Raw genomic sequence first — 22,150 nt, 5'->3', positions numbered from 1 at the left:
TCTCTGCTGAGCCTTTTACAATTCCTTATGTAGAGAGAAACATACACATTTACATATATAATTTACGGGTGTCTGGGGAGAGGTTAAATGCATTTCAGGGCCTGGCTAAATAGAAAATGCACTCTAAAAACACAGACACAGTATTTTGTTTTATCTGTTGCAAAAAAAAATGTATTTGATTACTTGAGTAAAATTACAGTATCTCTGTTGTTAGTAAGTATTAAATGTTAAAGAAATTTGACCCCCCCGCCTGCTTTCCTTTCAACTTTCCAAGAAAGTGCATGTAACAGTCCAATTTTTTTTTCTTCCATTCCTAATACAAAATAAACCAACGCTATACCTGCTCTCTTGATTAAGAAGAAGCATTTGCTCTTGTAAGGAACATATGTACATTTCGATGAAAGCGGTATTTCTGACTATGTATCCGAGAGCATCTACAGTCTCCTCACTGAAGGTTGTTCAAGACGCTATACTTAGCAGCACTGTGAGATTCCAGCGCACATTTGCTATTGCGAATATACCTACAAGGCAAAATGTTACGTCTCAGTTTCCACTACCAAAACAACACTTGTATTTTCTCTAAAGAATTCTGCGTGCTTATTACTGTACAGAAAACCTATGAACACTGAGGACGACTCAAGTAGAAAGCACAATACAAATAGCAGTTCAGAACGGAAATGGTTAAATCTACAAAAAAAAAAAAAAGCGCAGGTTGAATTTTAGAATTAAAAAACAAAATAAAACAAAACAAACCCCAAACCTTTCAAAGAACCACACTCGTCAGTCTGTACTTTTAGTCCTTTTCCTTAATTCTGTTTCCAAAGATTAGACAATGTGTTTGCTGAGAAAATGTTCCAGCAGGATCAAAGTGTACGTTTATATACAGACTTTATTAGAGATCTAATATATCACGGAGGCATTGCATCAACACCAGATTCATATTAAACTGGATATAGAAAATAAGTTAATGCCGATTAAGACCGCCTAGCTGGGCAACTTGTGATTGCCATAAATGTTACAGCAAGTGTATAGCACTCTAGTCAATTAGTATTTAGTCCAAAATACAGAAGACCAAAGTTAACGCTTGCATTCGGTTTGCAAAGCAGGGTTATACCACTAATAAATAAGCTTTCTTAGAACTCTAGAAGTTGAACAAGGTACAAAAGAATGTCTTCATGATGTGGTGAGTCAGCGATCGGGGGGCAACCAGAAGGTAGGAGGCATGAGACCGAGGAGGAGGCGGCAACAGGGGGCTGGGGTCTGCACAGGAATGCTCCTTCTCTAGGAAGAGTCGCTTTAACTCGTGACGATCTCCTTGCTGTCCTCCACGAAGCGGGTGAAGCGGAAGCTGGTGCTGTTCTCGCTGCTGGCCATCTTCTCCAGGCCGGCCAGGGGGGCGCTGGGCTCTGAGCTCGGAAGTTTCTCCAGGTTGCCCGTCAGCCCGCTCAGAGGCGAGCTGCTGCCGCTGCCCAGGCTTCCGGGGACCGGGGGGACGCCGCCGTTCTGGATGACGGAGATCTCATTGGCCTTCATGGCCAGCCCGTTGGAGAGCGCCGCGGCGTACTGATTCCAGAAACTGGAGGGGTCCCCGCTTCCTGACCGGGCCGCCAAATCCTTCTGGAACATCTCTGGGAACTTGACGGGGTTGCCTCCCAGAAACGCCACGGGACCGTCAACGGAGAGCCTCCGGCCCCGGCGCGCGGGGGTGCTGTTCCACATGTGCGTGCCCATGTGGACCTGAGGGAAGGGGAGGGAGAGAGAGAAAGGGAGAAGCTTAATAGTCGAATCTGTTGCAGCTCAGATCCCAATAACACTCAGCAAAGCAAGGGGCCTCAATGTCTATTCTTATTACGCGCCAGACAGTGGAAAAGGTAACGGGACCATCCACTCCGAAAACCAGTGAGGGCCTGTGCGCTGAGGCAGCCCAGGGCCACCTCTCCTCTCCCTGGGCAAAGGTGGCCTTGCTTACTCACTCCTTTTTCATTACCCGTATTTAGCTTATAATGGCCTCACGCGAGCCAGTCAGCCGCAGATAGCTCCTTGCAGGGTTAGAATTGTTATGTCCACTCTCATTGCAATGGTAAGTATTGTATCTGACACCCTTTACCCTATAAATGTCCTTTTCAGACGGGAAGAAAGGACCCCTCGCTGATTGCCCATCGGAGAGCCCGTGCGTGGAGAGAAAGGCCAGAAAGTAATTATTCATCTCGCATTACTGGCAGGGATCTCAAGAGGGATGCTCTGTCAACAGAAAAATGTACACAGTCAGAGCACTCAACTGTTGCTCCAGAACTTAAGCATATTTGCTTTATTTCCAACACATATCAGCAGGAAGTGTTGTCTAATCAATTATCATAATGCCCATTAGCCGGGGAGTGACGTTATTGCTCTCAGAGAGACAAGCCACGCTGGCCTGCATGGTTATGGAGAGGAGATGCATGGGCCGAGGAGAACTGTAATTATTAAGTGATCCGGGCAGCCCACAGGCCACACGGAGGCTTTAATCAATACCCCATGGCAACGCAGGGCTGTCTTCCCCAGTAGGTGAAGCCATTCATTTGGTGCACTTAGCGAGACAGCGGCCGCTGTGTCGCTTAGGTACTGAAGTATTCAACGCCTGCTGACCTGCAGCCAGCCACAGCCGGGCCCCGGGCCCCGCTGGGGTCCTGACCCACCGTGTCACTGCGGCCTGCCACGGGCAGCAGCTTCCTTGCAGAGCGCTGTCTCCCTGGGCGTTGGGGCCGCTGAGCCTGGGGTCATGCAGTACGGACATGGAGGGGGACAACCAGAGACGGGGCTGAGGGGAGGCTGGGGGCGGGAAGGCCCGGGTGGGCGGAGGTACCTTGAGATTGCCTTTTGTCGTGAAAGCTCTTCCACAAATAGTACAAGCAAAGGGCTTCTCTCCAGTGTGAGTTCTCTCGTGGATCTGGAGGGCACTGGACGAGGAGAAGGTTTTGCCGCAGGTGTTGCAATAGTGCTGTTTGGGCGTTCTCCTGGGCAGAGCCGGCAGCAGGACCGGGGACGTGGCGGAGGACGACAGAGGCCCCACGGGCACGTGGCCGGCGGGGGCGTCCTTACTGTCCTGAGGGGCCACGTGCACGAAGCCGTTGACCTCTGTTTTGATGAGAGATGACAAGGAGTTGGCGGGGATCACGGCCGAGTTCTGATTGGGGCCGAGGCTGGAGCTGGGCTCGAAGAGCTGGGACGGGAGGTCCCGCATCTGATGTGTCAACATGTGCTGCTTCAAATTACCCTTGGTGGAAAAGCCGCGATTGCAGACTGTGCAAATAAACGGTCTCTCTTTGGTATGACTTCTGTAGTGGATGTCCAAGGCACTCTGACAAGCAAAGGTTTTGCCACAAATGTCGCAAGCAGTATTTTTAAATTTACCCCGGTCTCTGAAAGGGAATAGGATCCCCAGAGCATCTTCCTTGATGATTTTCTCTGGGTGGCCGGACGTCAAATCCAACGCCCCACCGTTCACCGAGGTGGGGGACAGACCGTTGGCGAACTCGCCGGGGGCCGCTCTCTGTGGCTTCTCCTCCACGCTGGGTGACTTGTGGAACTCCTGGGCGCTGTTGGAAGGGGACGGAGCCTGCATGGAGGAGGTGGACTCGGAGATGGCCGGGCTGCCGGCACTCTGGCTCTCCACGTCGCCACCCACGGAGGACGAATCGTTGGTCAGGACGTCCCCTTCGACCGACCCGTTCTCCACCGACTTCAGGCTGGCCTGCAGCTGCTCCGCCAGGCCGGCGCTGATCATCTTCATCTGATTCTCCAAAGCGGCGATGCTGGACATCTCCAGGGGCAAAGGCGAGGAAGACAGGCTGTCCTGGGACGCATCCGCCGACTTGGGCGTGTCGGGGATGCTGCCCTCGGGACAGTCCTCCATGTTCTCGTCGGAGAAGTTGTCTAAGTCGTCGAAGTTTTTCTCGTCGAAGGAGCCCGTGTCCGACTCCATGGACTCGGGGTAGCTGTCGGGGACGGGGGTGTTGGGGATCTGGCCCCCCATGTGCATGCGGATGTGCTGCTGCAGGACCACGGCGTTGGTGAACTTCTTCTGGCAGATGGGGCAGGAGTGCTGCACCCGCAGCGGGGGCGTGGCGCGGTGGACGCTGTAATGGGTCTTCAGGTTCCCTTTCGTGGTGAAGGCCCGGCCACAGATCTTGCACTTGAAGGGCCTCTCCCCGGTGTGTGTCCGGTAGTGCATCTTCAAGGCGCTCTGGCAGCTGAGGACCCGGTGACAGATGATGCACTCGTTGGGGTCGGTGGCCTTCTTGTCAATGTTCTCCACCAGCTGCTGCAGCTTGGATGTCTCTGAGGCCTGGGTGGAGTCCAACAGTCCCCCGAAAGGAAACTTTGCCTTGAACTGCTCGGACATGAGCGGCAACAAGGGGTTGGTGAACGCAGCTGAGCTGGTCTGGCCACCGTCTGCTGCCGCCGCCGGGGAGCTCAGGGTGCCGCTGCCCGCTGCCGGGGCTGAGCTGGCGACCATGCCACTCTCTTCACTTTTGCCACCAGAGGGTGGCACGGTGGACCCTTCTGCTTCCTCTGAGAGCCCACCCAGGTTTCTCGTGGTGGGGTCTGGGGCCCCGGAGTCACTTTTGACAGAGCCTGGGGGGCTGGCGGTGCCGTGGCTGATGGGGATGGGGGCTGGCTCTTCAGTCTTGATGAAGGATGTGAGGCTCGGGAGGGTCGGGGGCAGTGGCAGGCCCACCGAGGTGGTGAGAGTGGGCAGGACGGGCTTGGTGTCCAGCCAGCTGGTGACTGGCTTTTCCGGGGGGATGGACATGCCGTACGGGATGCCAGTACTGGTGGGGATGTTGTCCAGATGCTCGGGCACGGGGTAAGGGTTCATCTGGATGTGAGGGTACTTTTCTTTGTGGCGCTGAAAGTGGACTTTGAGGTTGCCCTTGGTGGAGAAGCGGTTGCCGCAGATGTTGCACTTGAACGGCCTCTCCCCCGTGTGGGAGCGCAGGTGGATCTGCAAGGCACTGTCGCTCCCGAAGACCTTTGCGCAGAACCTGCACTTGTGTTTGAAGAACGCCTCGTCGGACGCGCTTTTCGCTTCGAAGGCAGTGACATTTGGTGGCTTGCTTTTTCTTTGCTGGACCAAGGCAGACACGGGGTTTAAATCCTCTGCAGTCGTTCCGATGTTGGGCAAAGGGCTGGGGAACACCGAGTTAGCGGGGGCCGGCTGAGGTAGCAGTGGGTGAGACGCAGGACTCAGTAAGCTGCTTATTGCAAAAGCTGGTGAAGAGGATGCTGAGACCACCGGGCTGCTGGCATGGGAGGCGCCAGCGCTCGAAGCCACTTTTTCCGAGGACGGGGTGGTAACTGCCGTCGCCAAGATGTTCACGTTGGGAGAAGGGCCGCTGTGGGGCGGGATGACGGTGCTGCCAGCGCTGCTCTGAGGTAGCTGGGCCGGGGGTAACTGTTTCACGCCGCTGATGCTGGCAGACTGGCTGGCCAGGCTCTGTGCTAATCCAGCTGCAGCTGCCAGCTGCTGAGATAAATGGGAACTTAGTGTGGACAAGGGGTTGGCAGATGTTCGTAAAGTACCTTGAGAAGGACTCGAAGATGTTGGCAAGTCTGCGTTCTGAGAGGCCAACAGCAATATTTGGTGACGAATCTGCTCGATCAGCTGCAGCTGGTGAATCTGCTGCTGCTGCAGCGCCAGGAGCTGCTCCATGAGCGCGGGGACGGCCAGCTTGCCGCCCGAGGCCCCGCCGCACCTCGCTTCCTGGGAGAACTGGGCCACCGCCACCTTGGTGCTCTGCAGGTTCTCGATGATGACGTTGCTGTTGATCACGGAGAAGTTGCCCAGTGTTGTCAGGTCCCCGAGTTGAGGTAGAGAGGTTGTGATCGCTGAGGTACCCGTGGAGGAGCTGCCGGTGCAGCTGGGGGGGGCGCTGGCGTGGCTGCCGCCCAGGCTGCCGCTGCCGCTGCCCTTGCTAGCCCCCGGGGCCTCCACGTCCATGGACTCGTCCCTGTCGAGCCCGTGGTGTTCCGGAAGCTCACCGCACTCTACTCGGTCTGTTTTGCTCGCAGCGTCATGCATTTGTTCGCCGGGGTTCTCGGGAGGGGGGCTGGGGGAGAAGGTTTCACGTGGGGAGGCCGGACTTTCATTGACGATGAGAACTAGTTGGTTCTTCGTACAGCTCTTCTTGTGGAGCAGAAGATCCGAAAGCTCAAAGAACTCCGCACAGCACCGGCCACAGACGTGGGCGTCTTTGCTCTTGGTGGTGCGATTTGGTTGTCCCTTCTCTGTGTGTCCTGCAAACATCAAAAGGCGCAGGGTTAGGAAGGGGGCCAGGGCACACGGTCACCGGGGCTTCAAAAACAGGTCAGAGGGCGATCAATGGCTTTCGACCTGCGAAACTCAAAAAACTTGTCGCCCCAGAAAACCAATCAATATTACCTAAAAGTGTTCATAATTACTGTTTAAGGATATTGGAGGAATCCCTGTCCATCTGGTATCTCAGAGAGTCATGGCCTTCAGATAATCCATCCAAATATAAAATACTATGAACCGAAGGCAAGGGTGCATAATGAAATTCCATAGCTGACCATTGATTTCCCATGCTTTATACACCTTATTGTCTACTCATCCACCGAGGGCCCAGCAACCACTCCGAGGACTTATTAGGCCCCTGAGTTTCTGTCAACCTTATTCCTTTTCAACCGACTCAAAGATGTCGGTGACAGTCTGCGCTGTCACTGAACTAATTTGTCGTCATTCAGGTTCCAATCAGTTGTTGACAAGGGGGGGGAAATGTGTATCACCCAGCCGAAGACTGACAACTTGGAGATCACCTCTAGCCCCTACCTAGAACCTGAGCTAAGTCAGATCTGCAACACACACACACTTTAGTCACATCAATAATAAATCCTCCACTTGGTTTTCGCAAGACTCAGTTGAATACAAAAGAGAGAGCAACACAGAACACCCACCCACCCACCCACCCACCCACACACACTGAAGAGAAACACAATAATCATAACCCTTCACAACGCCTGCCTGGCATCTATATATCACCCTGCGGCATGTTTATTTTTAAAATTAAAGAATGCAACCCTGGCTACCACTCCACTAATCAAGGAATATATATCCCTGGGCTCCAAATGGCAACATTATGCCTCTAAATATTTCATCAAAAGTGCTCTTTCTATCTATAAAGCTGGCACAAGATTTACATTTCTGATTAAACATCAACTTAAGGAAAGATGTGCAGTTAAGGGGAAGTGAAGAAATAATTCTTGGTTTAGAGTTTGGAAGTGCTTTGCCTTTCTCCTTGTCTGAACGCCTTTAAAAACAGTTTGCTCTTAACTGTTACCGATTGTTTAACAGATTGTCCCGAACTTTTCATTATAAAAATCCTTTTATTTCATGTTTGTTTCCACTGGTTGCTCAGATTTCTTCTCACTAAGATCCATTTGTAAATTCAACAGAAAAATCTCCAGCTCCAAGCTCCCATCCTATTCAAAGACAGGCCGGTGCCCCATTGTTTCCCAGCATGGGGAACACCACCTCCTGTTGTACCAATGGTGTGTGGTCATCTCTGAAGGCTGTGGAAAAAAAAAACTGTTTAATTCAAGGATTACCTCCCTGCATGCTTTTCTGCAGAACTGAGTCAGATAATAGTTAGTTTCCATGACTTCCAAATTGCATCTCCCAGAAAACTTGCAGGGGAGAGGAAACAAACAGAAAAAAAAAAAAAACCCTAATTGTAAATCTGAATAAATGCAAAATCAAAATGCTGCTTTTTGGGGAAAACTTAAAGAGTCAACGCGAGAGAGCCAGCCATTTGCCTTTTTGCAGTGAACATCCCAAAGCGACAACTTGAGCCATTTTTGTATTCCAGAAAACATAATTAATGCCCAAAGACGAACTTCTGAAAATTCCTCAAGTCTGTTTGCCTCGAGTGGTGCCGAAGCTGATGAGAAATGCTGGTCAAGTGTATGCACACTTTCTTCCCTGGGAATGTTATTTGAGTAGCTAAGTTAGACTTAACAAGCTAGCTTTCCTAATACCCACCTTTTAATCTCCAGGAGGGTAGGGTGCAAAATGCATTCACAATACCCACCGAATCTTAGTGGTAGCAGAAAATACCAATAATGATTCTGTTCTAATTTAATGTTTAATCATCCTAATTGGCCCCGGAATCCTGTGCACAGTGGAGGTGCTGTGTGAAGCTGTTTCTCTCTCTCTCTCTCTCCCTCTCCTCCCCCCGCCTTAAAATAATGTAAACAAAATATTAAACAAAATTCACTAAAGTTATGTTGCTTAACTTGGGACAAAAATAATGTGACAAAAATTCTGTTTAAAGCTTCGTATTTTGACAACCAATCTTAAATGATACATCCATTTCAGATGCTTATTTTAAACGAGGAAATGCAATTCCTAATATATTCAACAGAAATGTTATTTCTTTCTCTTTGCACATTTCCATATGTAATGGTTATGTTTCCATCTACTTTTACAGCCAATTATGAAGGAACAAAAGCTATTCTGTTTGTTCACACATTTTCAACAAAATGCATTAAAACTATTATGTCAGCATGTTCTATTAAGCTCTGCATTCAGTGGAAAATACTTTTCAACCAGCTCACATTTATCAAAACATAAAGCCACTTTAAAACACAGTTTTGCTTGGTCAGCTGGGCTTAGACAAATAATGACAGATTCAGAACTAAATAACTAGCCAGGGAAATCAGAAAACTGACTTCATCAATTGTACACATTACAATGTAGTTGCTTCAAATATTTAGCACATCTGTGCTCACGATTAAAGGGCATTTTAATTCTTTGTAACTTGCAAACATCTGATATTCTCATAATATAGAGAGAGAATAAAAAGGTTACTCCCAGGACTTAGCCGATTATTGCTTTCATGTGCTCAAGGTCCACATTTGTGCTTGAGATTCACTTGAGAATTTTTCCAGTTTTTCAACCTGAACATTTTTATATTTCAGAGGGTGCTAACTGGATGGAACATATAGATGCCTAAAATGAATGCCTGCTCGCTTCTAAGGAATAAACTGTGTTAAAGAGCTGTCCGGATTTGAGCTTACATTTTCGCAACATTTTAATAAGCTGACATTTGATCTCACTGTACAGTCAACTAATTTAATTTCCTGATGTTTATGAACACTGAAAAAAAATTTCCTGGTATCTATTTTGATTTATTTCAAAAGCAGGTGTTGCTACACTGTAACAGTTCTTAACTTTAAATCTATCTGCATGCTGAACAGGATTCCAATGAAACAGCTTTAAAAAAAAAAAGATAAAACATGAGGACTGGTTCGAATCTTCTAACTACGAAAGGGAACATTTTAAGTCTCAATAAGATACACACACCCAGACAAACTAACATGTCCTAATTCATTTTTCCGAGTGTCTGTTACCTTGTATGTTGCTGAATGATCTGCATGGGATTGCTACTGGTGACCCCATTATAGTAAATGCAGTTAGTTGCCTTGATCCCTGCTCTATGGAGAAAATAATATGCCAGTTCCTTTTCTATGCATTTTACATGCAAATTAAAAGTAATTCTGTAATCCCGGTCAGATAAGAAGATTTAAGAGGTGGTGGTTTTTAAAGTATGTATGCACAAAAAAAATATCAGAAAATTTTAAGGTTTTCTTTCTTTCTTTCTTTTTTTGGAGAGGGGGGAATGATCTCACAGCTCCATCCAATTTACACTAAAATCCCAAATGTTTTAGCTTCTGTTATACTATTTAGGAACTTGAGGCCCAATTCCAATTTGTCAGTTTTTCATCATCTGAACCGAACATGGAAGAATAGAAAGCAGAAGATTGAAGTGTTTCAGGATACCTGTGTCCTGAGAAAACAAAAATAAAACTATGCCCCACACAGAAAGGTTTAGCCAGCAGGGGGGAAAAAAAGGCAAATCAAAATAAAACAACACTCTCCTACCACATTTGGGCTTCTCTCTCTCTCTCTCTTTTTTTTTTGAGTCCCTCGGAAAGAGCCTTCCCTTGCTTTCTCTTACGTTGAGATCACATTCACATTCTTAATGGAACCTCTCCTGAGCCTATAATTTTAACAGTCTCTTCCTTCCCATGGGCCAATGTAGAAATAGGCTCTCACACACATTTTTGATTGATTGGTCTTTTATTTTTCTTCTTTTTCTCCTCCCCCCCCCCTTTTTTTTGCACAGACCTGGGAAAAGCCTGAACATGAATGTCCAGCTTAAAATTCCCAGGAAATTTTCAACACTCCAACACATGCTGCGGGTATTTTCAGTCACGTCTTAAGTTTCCTCTATGTGATATGCAACCAAATGACAAATTTCCTGGCACCTTGCGAGCTTCCTCGGTATTCTGACCCAGATCAGCGCCTTCCCGAGTGGAGGCGTACGAGTGAAATCTTTGAAAAAAAAAAATTACATGACACTCCTTTGCAAAGAGGGATTTGAGCGCACCTAAGGCACCCAGGGAGTGAAAAGGAGGAAAAATGTCTTCTCCTTGGATGAATCGGGCTGAACGCTAGATGGGGTTCCAGTTGCAACGGTTTGTTCAAAAACTTCTTTGTGGCTTTCCTGTTCCATTGACGCGTAAAAGAGAGACTCCTTAAGGCGAGATCTAAACTTCAACTACATAAACATTGGCAAAGGCACAAGAAACTAAATCCCTGTTGTTTGAGGGTAAAACTGAGCTATGGGAATCACCTGTCAATCTTCCCCTTTGGGGGTCTGGCATCTGAGGGTGACCGGGGAATAAGGTTAGGAAAAGAAGCCAAGCTGATAAGGGGAAACTAAAATAAACTACGAACTTCCTGCTAAGTGACTAGCAAGGCTCAATTTGGGGGTCACTGGGAAGATACTGAAGGACATGATGATCTGGACCTGGTCGCTTTTGCACAGGACGAGGCTAGCAAAGGTTAAAACAGCCCCCCGCACATCCTAGGTTTTCTGAACCCTGGCCCACAAACTTGTTTTTTCTTTTGTGGGGGAGGGGTGGCGGTTCTTAGGATAATTTACCATCTCCTTGGCTAAACTGCTAAATTGCTTCGGTTTGGGTAATCTAAGAATATTTTTGGAAGACATGGCTTAGCTGCACCAGGACATGTCTGAGAAAAACCGAATTAAGACTGCAGGAGGAATTTGGGTTCTGGTTATGACACAGAGCTAGGCTTCTAACAACTTCAAAAACAAAACAAAACAAAAACAACCCAACAACTTAGGGAGTGACTAGTCTACCGGTTTCTTTCCCAGCTCCCCAAGAAGATTTCCACATTAAAAACAAACCCCGCCACCACCTAACCCAACCCGTAGGCTTCTGCCTTTCAAAGGACTTGGTAAAGGTCATTCACTACCTGCAAACATAGAAAGAAATGGAATTGAGCCCCCCAAGAATGACCTAGACATTGGCACTTGCTCCTATGAACGATAGGAGGAATGAGATGTAAACTGAACCCCCAAACAGGTAGGGTCACGCAAAGTCTCTCTCGCCCCAACCCCCTTTGCTTGGGTGTTTGTTTTTCACCTTTTAGGGACTCTCTGCAGCCCACCAGAAGCCAGTCCCCACAAACAATCTGCATTTTTCTCACCCAGAGTCTTCCATCAGGCCAGAAACTTAAAAATAAGCCTCCTTAAAAAGAAATTCTTTGCAAAGGCCCTATCTCACAGGTGTCAGTTTTTCAAAAGAGACCAATTCTCCAGACATCTCTCTAACCTCTTGGGCCCAGAAATCAATGGGAAGCCACGAAGCTGCTCACAGTGAGGAAATTACTTTAGTAAGTAACAGAATTTCATTATTAACATAAATAAGAGGCATTTTTGTGATACTTTATATGACAGCCAATGTTTTATCTGCAGCTCACAATGGTTTTCTCTCTCTCCCAATATTATCTTTCCCTTGGGTAAAAAAAAACAGCACCAAAAAGCACCAAAATATTGTCTTAATAAATGAATGGAGCCTGAATGGGCCATCCATGTAGTTATAGGGATCTTAAAAATACCACCCAAGAAAGAAAAACCCAACACACACACACACACACACACACACACCCCAAATTTCTAGTAAATAACCCACGTGCAAAATCATTAGATTACAATATTCTCTGTCCTCAGAATTACTTCTCCCGGCCAACACTTTTTCCAAGGCAGTCATTTTCCCACAAGTAAATTCAAGACTTGTTGAATATCACTGAAGAGATAAGTCATATTCGTCATACTCTTGGTTTCATGGGACACAGAAAAATTCCCAGGTTTATTTGAGGGTGTTTCGGCTTCACTAAAGTAAAATTGAAACGTGAACCCTGTTAAGACTGATCAAAGAATCTTGTTTTCTTGAACTTGTTCCAATGAAGTTATCGGTGTGGCTGTCCAGCGAAGCTTAGTGTTTCTTTGTATGCACGCGTGCACATACACACACGCAAACACACGCAAACACACCCGGGCACGGCCCACAGCCTGGGGAGTCGCCTGGCCACTGCAAGTGGGGCCCACAAACTTTTCCAGCTTCCACTCTGGGCTGAAGTCATATACTGTGAAGTGCGAGCCTATGACCAGAGCACCGGCTAGATGTAACCGAGGAGGCTCCCTAGTTCACTCGCCACCGCTGAAGGCCATTTCAAGACATAAGAAAAAGGAACCACGCTGTTTGAGTCAGGGTTTGTCTTCCAAAAATTTAACCACCTCTTTTTAATATATGTAAAAAAAAATAAATAAAGCCCCCAACCAGGGGAAAACAGCAACAACGACAACAACAAAACCCCAACAACCCTTTGAAGCGTTGGTTACGCGTCGGGAGAAAAACCGAGATGGCTAAATCCACTTCAGAAAGGGCGGAGACTTTTTAAAGGTAACTTGGAGACATGTCCCAAACCCTCGGTTCCTCGGCTCTGCCAACTGCTCGAGAATAAAAGGAGCTCAAGTGTGCAAGGAAGGCCCTTCTGGAAGGCAGACCTCGAGGAGGATTAGTTGTGTACTAATATTATTACAACACACTAAATCCTGTAACCCTGTTACAAACTCTACCCTCTGGGCAGCTTCTCCCAAACTTATTGTTCAACCATGTGAAAACGGTCATAACCTAAAGCCATTACTACCGAAGAGAAAGAGGGGGGTGGAGAGAGGTGAGAAAGGGGGAGGGAGGGTTTCCCACCGGGCCCCTCACTTTACTGCTTCTTAGGACAATGAACCAGCTTTTGGGGGGTAAAAAGAAAGAAAGTAAAAGAAAGAGAGAGAGAGAGAAAAGAAAGGAAACTTGTTTCAGTTACTTAATTAACTTACCTCCAAGCTCAAATAAACTAAAAAAAAAAAAAAAAAAAACCTAATAAATAATAATAAGAAGAGGCAGTGAACCCCTTTTATGCTATCGCTTTATGAGAAGCCTTAACTATTAAAAATTTAGGATTCCGAAGGCGACAGAAGGCAAGGCAAAGACCAGGCTGGTAGCATCATTTCTCCGCGAAGCCCGAGTCCTTTTTTTTTTTTTTTTTTTGGAAAATGTGTAAAACCAGTACCAATTTACAAACAAGGCTAAAACACTCTTCCTTCTCCTCCTTGTCGGCTTGCTGTTTCCTCCGAACCTACCGCTAACTTGCACAGCCGTGTGGAGGGTCTCACCTGAAACTTTAGGGAAGAGGAGTTTGGGGGCGAGCACCCAGAAACCAGCGGAGAACACGCGCAAAAATGTTCGCAGCTGCTGCCGCGGCCTGAGGTCATTTCACCTCGATTTACCTCGCGGATCTGGGGCCGCTGGGGACGGAAAGGGGGGTTCACGGGCTCTTCTCCGGGGACGGAGAACTCCCAGAGACACTGGGTAGCCCAGGCTCGGCCCTGCAGAACGCACTGGGGTGAGGGAACAAATAGAGTAAACACGGATCGGTCTCCGTGCTCCCCAGTTTCTTACAGCGACCCCCGCGACGGAGGCGCCCTTCTGGACAGCCAGCCTGGGCGAAGGCAGCCGGAGTCCCCCGGCTTCTCCGCGCGGGTCGCTGCGCCCCGGCTCCGCCGAGGAACAGGCCTCTGGGGAAGGGACCGGCAGCGCGCGGCCCGGGCGGCGGCGGAGTTTCTCGGCCAGAGGAGTCGATCTGGGGGCAGCTGCTGAGCCCTGCAGAGGCCAAGCTCCCTCGTGCACACCGCAAAACGCCGCTCGGGCGTGCGCATCCCGAGAGACACCCGGAGCCCCGCAGGCCGCCCGGGGCTGGCCCGGGTCTGGTCCACACCGCGCCCGGGAGCTGAGCCCGGGCGTCGCTCCACCGCCTCCGGCCCGCGGCCTGGGAGCTCGGAGGCCCCTAAAGTGAAACATCTTCAGGGACACGAAGGGAATCGAGGTGTCCTCCACCCGAACCCCCAATTACCTGCCCCATCTCTCTCACTCTCGGCCTCGGCTCCCTTGCACCAACTTTGCTCTGGACTTGCTCGTTCCCTCCGGGACCCCGCAGCTGTAGCCTCCGCTGAGGAGGCGAGTGCCTCTGTTTCGGGGGGACTCCCTTCTGGCTAGAGAGCCCCCCGGCCCTGGAAAACGGCCACTGCGGCTGCCGGGAGGTCGGAGTGCCACTATCTCGGGGGACGCACGCCGAATCGAAACATTTCTTGGGGTGGGGGTGCATGTGTTGGGAGAACAGCGGGTAAACTTGGGTCGCCCGACCCTTTGCCCGGTCCGCCGGCACCATCCCGGGAGCGACCAGCAGCGAAGAGCCCTCTTCACCCCGCCGCGACCCCAGCGAGCCCGGCGCGGGCGCCCCGATACAGGTCCCCATCTTCTTGCTGCTCTGAACCCCCAAAGGCGCCCCATTCGGCGGCGCGGGCCCAGGTCGGGTGGCGGGGCGCGGGCATCTCCTCCGCCCGGAGTTCAGCGCGGAACACGGAGTCAACTTCCTTCCCGCCGGCAGCAGGGCCGGGCGGCGGAGGCCTGGCCGAGGACCCCGGGCGCTGCGCGGGGAGCGCAGGAGCCCCGCGCAGCCGGTGCAGAGGGGCCTCTGCGGGTCCCCGCGCCGCGCCGGACGCCCGAACCCCGCTCGCGGCTCGGCTGGTCCCCGGCTGCGGTCCCCGGAAAAGCCGGGACGGAGGAGCAAGGCCGGCGTGCCCTCTCTCCTCCCCCCGGACCCAGCAACTCCGGAAACATCCTGCCGGGAGAAGTGTTTGCTTTCTCCGGGGTGGCGGGAAGTCCGGCGAGGGCAAATTGAAAATTAGAAAGAAAAAAGAAATCGCCCGGGCCGGCGGGGCCGCGGCGGCGGCGGCGGCGGGGCGATGGGCGCGGGGGGCCCGCTGCGTGTGCGTGGGTCCGGGTGTACTTGAGTGTGAGTGCGTGTGAGTGCGTGCGTGTGTCCACGGCGCGGGCCGGAGCACTCACCATCTCGCCGGGGGAGCGAGGCCACTTCGGGGTCGGATTGGAAATGTTGAGGCTTCGCTTGCTTCCTCCGCGACATGCTGGCTCAAACATCAGCTGGGGCAGAATAAAAAATTACTAAAAAAAAATCTTCTCAAAATTACGGAAATCGAGCGGCGGCAGCGGCGGAGGCTCCCCCCGCCCGCCGGCCCGCCCGCCCCCTCCCCGGCTCCCCGGCCCCGGGCGCAGCGCGCATGTGTCCTGCTATAATTATGATTATCAATAATGCATTGCGATTAATCATAGAGGGGCTCTTTGAAAGGCGATTGGCACCGGGCCAGCGCTATTCAAACCCGCTCGCCTTAATCAATTAGTTCGTGATTTGCTGCAGACCCCTGTCTCTCCGCGAGCTGGCCCAATAAGCCGGCCGCGGGGCTGGCTCTGCGAGCCGCGCCGCCCGACTCTCGGTTAACCCTCTTCGCGACCGCCGGGGACTCCGCGGCCCGGCCGCCGGGGGCCGGCCTCCTCGCCTGGCCTCTGCGCCCTGGGCGCCCCTGCCCGCGCCCCCTCCCTCCCGCGGCCCCCCCATCCCAGGCTGGGCCGACCCAAATTAGCATGCCCTCCCCGGAACGAAGCCTCCCGGGCGGGGGGTGGGGCCGGGCGGCGGGGGCTGGGACCCGGGCTGCGGGCGCTCAGCGAACTTCCCAACTTGGGCGCTAGGCGCGCCGGCTCGCGGGGGGAGGGAGTCCCGTGGCGGGATGGGGGTGGGGGTGGGGGGGAGGAAGTCCCGTTTCGTGAGTGTTTCTTCGTTTCTTTAAGAGCTACCAGAAAGCAGCCCACCCCCACCCCCATAAAAAAAAAATAAGCGAGTGGGGAAGAGCCAGCCCCACGCCGGTCCGCCTCCCGCCCGCGGCCCGGCCTCCCGCCCGCTCGCCGGCTGGCTGGGCGCTCCTTCGCCCCGAGTTCTCCATCCCCTGGATCCCGGGCTCGCGGGGGCGCGGAGAAGAGGACCGAGGAAAGGTTTGGGAACGTGATGGGTTTGGGGCTTGGGGGGAGGGGCTGCTCTCCCGCCACCCCGATTCTCCTCAAAGGGCCCGGATCCTTCAGCCTCTCGCTTGCTGCCTGGCTCCTTTTCTCTACCTTGGCCATTCCCAGGACAATTAGGGCTGAAGTTTTCGGGAGCAGCAGCCCGGAGCCCGTGGGATAAGGGGCGGCCCGGCTCCGCCCAGGAACCCTCCCGACCTTCCCCCCCCGGCTGCCCCGGTTGGCTACAGGGCGCGTCACTCCGCGGGGAGGCGGCGGCGGCGGTGGCGCCGCGGAGCCCGGGGCGGGCGAGGAGCAGGGACCGGCCTGGGATCCGAGTTCTGCTCCAGCCGGGGGGAGGGGAGGGGCCGCCGCGTAGCCTGTGAGCTACTACCCGCCCCAGGCCGAGGGAGGCGAGGCCCTACCCGGCCGGGCCCTGGGGTAGACCGGTCCCCAGGACCCCCGGGCTCCTCTCCCTGGGGGAGGGGGCCGCGCCCCAGGCTGCTGGTGACTAGGTGGCCTCGCTGAGTCGGGAGTGAGTGAGGGGGGAGGGGGTCCCTGTCCACAGCTGTCTGGCCCCGAGGAAGCTCGCCTGCACCTCGGGCACTTGCCCAGCGCGGCACCCAAACTTTTCGTACGAGCTCCATCACCCCAGGTGGGGAGGCAGCTTCCCTACCCGCGCCCCCGAGCCCGGAATCGGGAGCCCCGGAGCCCGGGCCCCGCACTCCCTCCGCTGGGTTCGGGCTCCCGCGAACCTGACTCAGTCCTCGGCTCAGCCCAGCTCTTCCCTCCTTGCTCCAGGGCGAAGTCCTGCGCCCGACAAACTAAACTTCGGTTGAGTGATGGGGAGGAGGGGGGTGCAGATACACAATCCCTACCCTATCTCGCGATCGGGAAAGGAGAGGGCTCATAAGGACGCCCCAATTCGTGAGCGCCCTTCAGTCTGGATAGCGCCACAGTCGGTTCGCGCGAAGTGGGCACCAATCTTGCGCGTAGAGTTTCGGGTACACCGGACCACCGCCGCACTCCCCCAAATGACTCGATTTCTCGTTTTCTCTTAGCTTCTTCGGTCTTTTTTTTTTTTTTTAATCAAGTCTTCTGTGTGCAGGTGAATGTTTCTGTTTTCCTCCTGCCGACCCCCAGGTTTCTTTTCTTCCTCCTATAACTTCTTTCTTTCTCCTTGTTTGCCCTTTCGTCACCTTTTTCTCTTGTCCCTCTTATTTTCCCTCTCCTCTGCCCTCGCTCGGTGCCACACACACACACACACACACACACACACACACACACACACACACACACACACCCCTCTCCGCCTCGCTCCCCCTTTCTCCCCAGGTCCTGTTGGTTACAGTAGATTTTGATAAAAAGACAAACGAAGCTATCAGTGGGGCTGATGTTGAAGAATGAAGATAATAATGTTTCCATAGGTGGTGCTTCAAATGCCATTATTTCTCACTGAATATTTAAAGAGACCCCTCAGCCAAGATGGATCTGCGTGCTCCGGGGATGCAGCCGCTGGCTTACCCCAGACCCTCGGGAAAGTCCACAGGAGCGCGTGTCAATCGCGCGCCCACCCCGCCTGCCAGCCGGGCTCCCCCTGAACACCCCGACCGCACTCTCCCAGGTGTACCGCCGCGACCCGAGGCACTAGCACTGTCGTTTCTCGAGCCAGCCCGCGCGCGCGGAGCCTTCCGCACCGGTCTCTAACAATCCTGGCGTCTCGAAAGTCCGGGCCTCCGGGCACTGCTTGTTGCCAGGAACCGAGCGGAGCTGGCGATCCCGCAAACCCTCCTGCCCCCCGACGCGCCGCACGCGCCGCGGGAAGCTCCGGGGAATCGCTTCACACGTGTTTGTGACTTGCTCTATGTGTGATTAAGGGGTGGTTGGGGGGAAGGTTTTCCTCCCCCCGGCACTAACAACCAAACGAACGCACATGAAAAATCAGCTTCGCGATGTTTGATTTCAGATGGGTGAGCAGAGACGACTAATTGGGGGGATCGAAACTTTAATAACTTTTTTCGTTCTCTCGAGTCCTCGACGGCGCAGAGGCGGGCGTCTGGCTCCGTGCGCCGCATCCACGGCCAATTCGTTTGTTTTCTTTCGCTCTCTGGCCGGGAGAGAGGAGGTGGAGGAGGGGGGATGGGAGGAGGGGGATGGTCGGAATGGCGGGGAGAGGAGAATTGGCCTTTATTGTTGATGGCAATACATCAATTACAGGCCATTGTCTCGGGCCCAAGTTCCAGGGTTCGCTGACGCGGGCGCCGCGGTGTCAGGGCGCGGGTGAGGCTTCGCGTGCCGCGAGGCAAGGAAATAATTAAATTAATAAAAACGGCGAGAAGATGGGGGCTGCTTTTTACTTTTGAGCGGGTGGAAAGGCGGCGGCTTGTGCGAGTACGGCGCAGCAGCTGGGGCCCATTCCCCGACTTGCTCAGCGCGCTCCGCAGGCGTCCGGCGGGGCCAGCTTTGGGCGGGGCAGCTGCTGGGAGAATCGGGGTGGTGGGGGTTCGGACTCGCGGTTCCCATCAAAGGGCCTGACACTTTAGGGGCTGATCCTCACTAGGGAAGGGGGTGTCCCGGAGTGAAACAGAGGCTGCGCCAGGGTCGTGACCTCCTGGGCCGACAAGAACTGCACCCCGGAGAGACGAGTTGTGCAAACTCACATTTGGGGGGCTTGATGCTTGAGTTTCTACTAATACGTCCCCTCAGGTTTCTTGAAACCCTTCAGGTTTCAAGAAGACTGAGGGCATCCTTGGGAACTCGGCTGGCCGAAAGGCCCAGGGCGGTGGGCCACGACCGAAGTCCCAGCCAGCCAAGGGGTTCCCTGGAACCTGGAGAGAGATGTTGAGCCTCCTCTTTCAAAGGCCTGGTTCTTCCAGCCAGATAAGAAAATACCTTATCCTGGCCCACTCTGATCCCAGGGTCTGGGATGGAGCCTGGAATGAGGCCTGGCCTGGGCCCGGGGTCCTCTTTCTCTTTCTACCGGGGATGGTTGGGCACCCACGAACTGAGGGACGCCCCCATGCGCTCCGCCAGCGTCTCCAGAGAGCCTCTGCTTCCTCAGCCCCCAGCCCCAGGCCGCGCTGGGCCTCGGCTGAGACGGGGAGGGCAACAGAGGAGGTTTCGTTTTCTCATGCCCAGCAAAAAGCGGCGAAAAGGTGGCTGCGGCGCCCCCCGGGCGGGGGTGGAGGGACCTCGATGGTATCAGCATTATTGATGGGGAACTGTTCGAGGCCGGAGCCCGGAGATCAGGTTCCCAGTCCCTCCCCTCCCCGGAGGTGGGAGGGACGGAGTGGGTGGTGGTGGAGGCTGTCGCGTGTGTTGGAATGGGGGGGGGGGAAGCGTGCGCCCGAATGCACCCGCATTAACCACTCGGGGTTTATTTGTATTTTTCTCCTCTGAAAGTTTGGGGCTGTTGGGGGTAAGAAGAGGGAGGAAAGATTGAGGTAATTAGTACCCTAGCCCTTAATACTCTTTCCTAAGGTCGGGGCTCGAGTCGTGGGGGGTGTGGGGAAAATGACAGAAAGCCGTGACCAAGATTGGAGAGACTTCGCAGCCTAGGCTATTTTCCCAGCCCCGGGACTTCGCTTTTCCGGGAGTTTCAGAAAGTCCTTCCTTAAGCAAACTGCTTTCGCTCAAATCCTAACCTCTCCTGGGCCACGGGAGAGGCTTCGAACCCGAGGCCTGGGGGAGCACACACAGCGGGTACAGCGGGCCCGGCAAGACCCAGGCCGGGCCCCAGGGGAGTATACGCAGTGCGCCCTTGGAGCCCTCGCTCTCCAACGGCCAAGTCCGGAGACGCGAAGGCTCCTTTGCTGGGGACCGCACCGCCCGGAGCCAAGGGCTATCTCCAGCCCCACGCCGGGTGCAGCGCTGGGACAAGGAGCCCAGCCGCCGGCTCGGGCGGGAAATACAGACTTGCTGAGCTGCGGGCGGTCTTGGCGACCACGGCTCCCATCCCGGCGGAGGGTCCCACGCCAACTTCGCCGTCTGTCTTTCAGGGCCATCCCCAAGCCGGCATTTAGAATCTGACCACCCGGGCGACCGACATTGCCAGTGCCTGAACATTTTTCTTTCCGTCCACCTTGAGCGTCTTGCACTTAAATTCACCGTGCCCCGCGTGCAACAGTGCCTGGCTGCCGGGTGTCTAAGACTCCTCCCAAAGGAAATGTCTCCAGATAGAGAAAGTGAAAAAGACTAGTCGAATATATAAAAAGAAAACCTTTGCTTCCTTTGGGTTAAAATCTCTTTTATGGTTTTCTGAGCGTGAAAGAAAAAAATCATCACCATGCAATACTGTAGCTAGTTTCTGGGACCTAGTGCTAAGGGGAGGGGACTGCCTGGGACCCCCAGGGGCCTCACAGATTCTCATCTTTGTGCTCAAGAAGTGGGATTTGGGGAGGCAGTGAATAGTGATTCGTTCTCATGTGCCGTCTCTTGGGAAGAGGGGCGAGATCGGTGGAACCCCCAATGCTGCGTGCATTGGAGTGGGCCTGCCCGCAGTCTCCCGGGAAACGCATTTTCATTCATAAAGGAGGTCCCTTCAAATGACCTCCCAGGAGGACGCCTAGGTAAACTACTGTGGCGCGGTGCTTGTAACAAACTTTAAAAAATTATACTCTGCCACTTTCTCTAGCACAACGTCCTCTGTTTCCAGAACAGATCCTCGAGTCTCCAAGACACGTGTCTCTTGGTTTTCGGGAAACACTCGGGAGCCGGGACCCCTTCCCGGGGGGTGCCGGCTCCTGAGTCCGCCTTCCCCCGGGAGACCGCCTTTTGGTTTCAGTTTGGTTGACTTCAGACGTCCAGGTCTGATGTAAGCACCCTGCTGGCGTCTTTTTGCTTGCGTGCCTGCCCGTGCTTGAGGCCTGCCTGTCACTCACAGGATGTGGTTGACAAATCCCTCGAGGCTCTGCCATCCTCCGACGTCCACGGGGAATATTTCCCCAAGTTTCTCCCTCCGGAGACAGTGCGGGCTCCGGGCGGGGAGCGGGGCTTTCCCTCCGAGCTGCCGCTTTACTCGGTGACCGCGGCGAATGTTGGTGCCTCCTCGGAGACCTGTGCCCTGCGAATCTGCATCCTGTCCACCTCCAGCATGGGGGGCATGACAGGGGAGGGGCGCGGGCCCCTGCCGCTTCTTCTTTCTCCCTTCCCAGCTCGCCAGTTTTCTTAGCCACGGCACTCTCGGGTCTTTCAATCTTCACAGTCCAGCCCCGGGAACAGCGCGGTTCTCTCCAACTCCGTCTCCAGGTGGACGAGGACTTTTCAGTGGAAGGAGCTGGCACTTCTCGGTTCCAGACCCGCGTCTCTCTGCGCTTCCTTGTGCCTCCTGGAAACAGGAGCGACCGCCTCTGAAGTCAGAAGCCTGAGCCCTCAGCACCTACGCTGTCCCGCCAGGGACTAGCCCCCACTCTCCCTGCCCCTTCCCATGTCTGCTTCTCCCGCAGTCCTGGCCTCCCCTCTCTCACCCTGAGTCGCCCCTCAAGACTCTTCTGAGCATATTTTGTAGTAAAAGGCAGTCCCTGAGAAGCCTTGCTCGGAACTTCGCCCAGGCTTGAACGGATGTGACGTCTGCTTGGCGCTGGGCTCGGACCCCCTGTGTGGTCTTTGCCCAGGGCCTCAGGATGGAGGGAGGTCAGCCACTCTCTCCTTCTCCAACCCAAACACCGCGATTTCAGGAGGGCCGGGGGTGGGACCTCCATTTCCCAGGTTGGTTATTATTTTCTCCTTCTTCCCCAGACCCTCCTGGAACCTCCAGTGTGGGGCCGGCCGTCCTGAGAAAACCGGCCTCTTATCCCAGCCCCACTTCCACTCTCTTCCTTTT

General features: G+C 53.5%; 1 protein-coding gene across 6 annotated transcripts; it reads right to left on the bottom strand.

Moving 5' to 3' along the window:
• Positions 1-132: 132 nt before the first annotated feature.
• SALL1 (spalt like transcription factor 1) lies at positions 133-17,322 on the bottom strand. Of its 6 annotated transcripts, none has more exons than XM_037141570.2 (4): positions 17,208-17,322; positions 15,331-15,423; positions 2,843-6,276; positions 133-1,737 (listed from the first exon to the last, which is right to left on the bottom strand). In XM_037141570.2, the coding sequence occupies exons 2-4, from the start codon at positions 15,404-15,406 to the stop codon at positions 1,297-1,299; spliced, it is 3,951 nt and encodes a 1,316-aa protein (XP_036997465.2). In that variant the 5' UTR covers positions 15,407-15,423; positions 17,208-17,322; the 3' UTR covers positions 133-1,296. The 6 variants fall into 6 exon arrangements, 5 of the variants coding, with proteins under 5 accessions (XP_036997465.2, XP_036997461.2, XP_036997463.2 ...); XM_037141566.2 differs by lacking the exon at positions 17,208-17,322 and adding an exon at positions 17,085-17,161; XM_037141568.2 differs by lacking the exon at positions 17,208-17,322 and adding an exon at positions 16,447-16,514.
• Between the last annotated feature and the right edge of the window lie 4,828 nt (positions 17,323-22,150).

Source organism: Artibeus jamaicensis, unplaced genomic scaffold (assembly GCF_021234435.1).
Source record: "Artibeus jamaicensis isolate MK-2021 breed Jamaican fruit bat unplaced genomic scaffold, CSHL_Jam_final contig_3152, whole genome shotgun sequence".
Classification (NCBI taxonomy): Eukaryota; Metazoa; Chordata; class Mammalia; order Chiroptera; family Phyllostomidae; genus Artibeus; species Artibeus jamaicensis.
The sequence above is the reverse complement of the archived record's forward strand: the minus strand, read 5'-3'. Positions and strand labels throughout refer to the sequence as shown.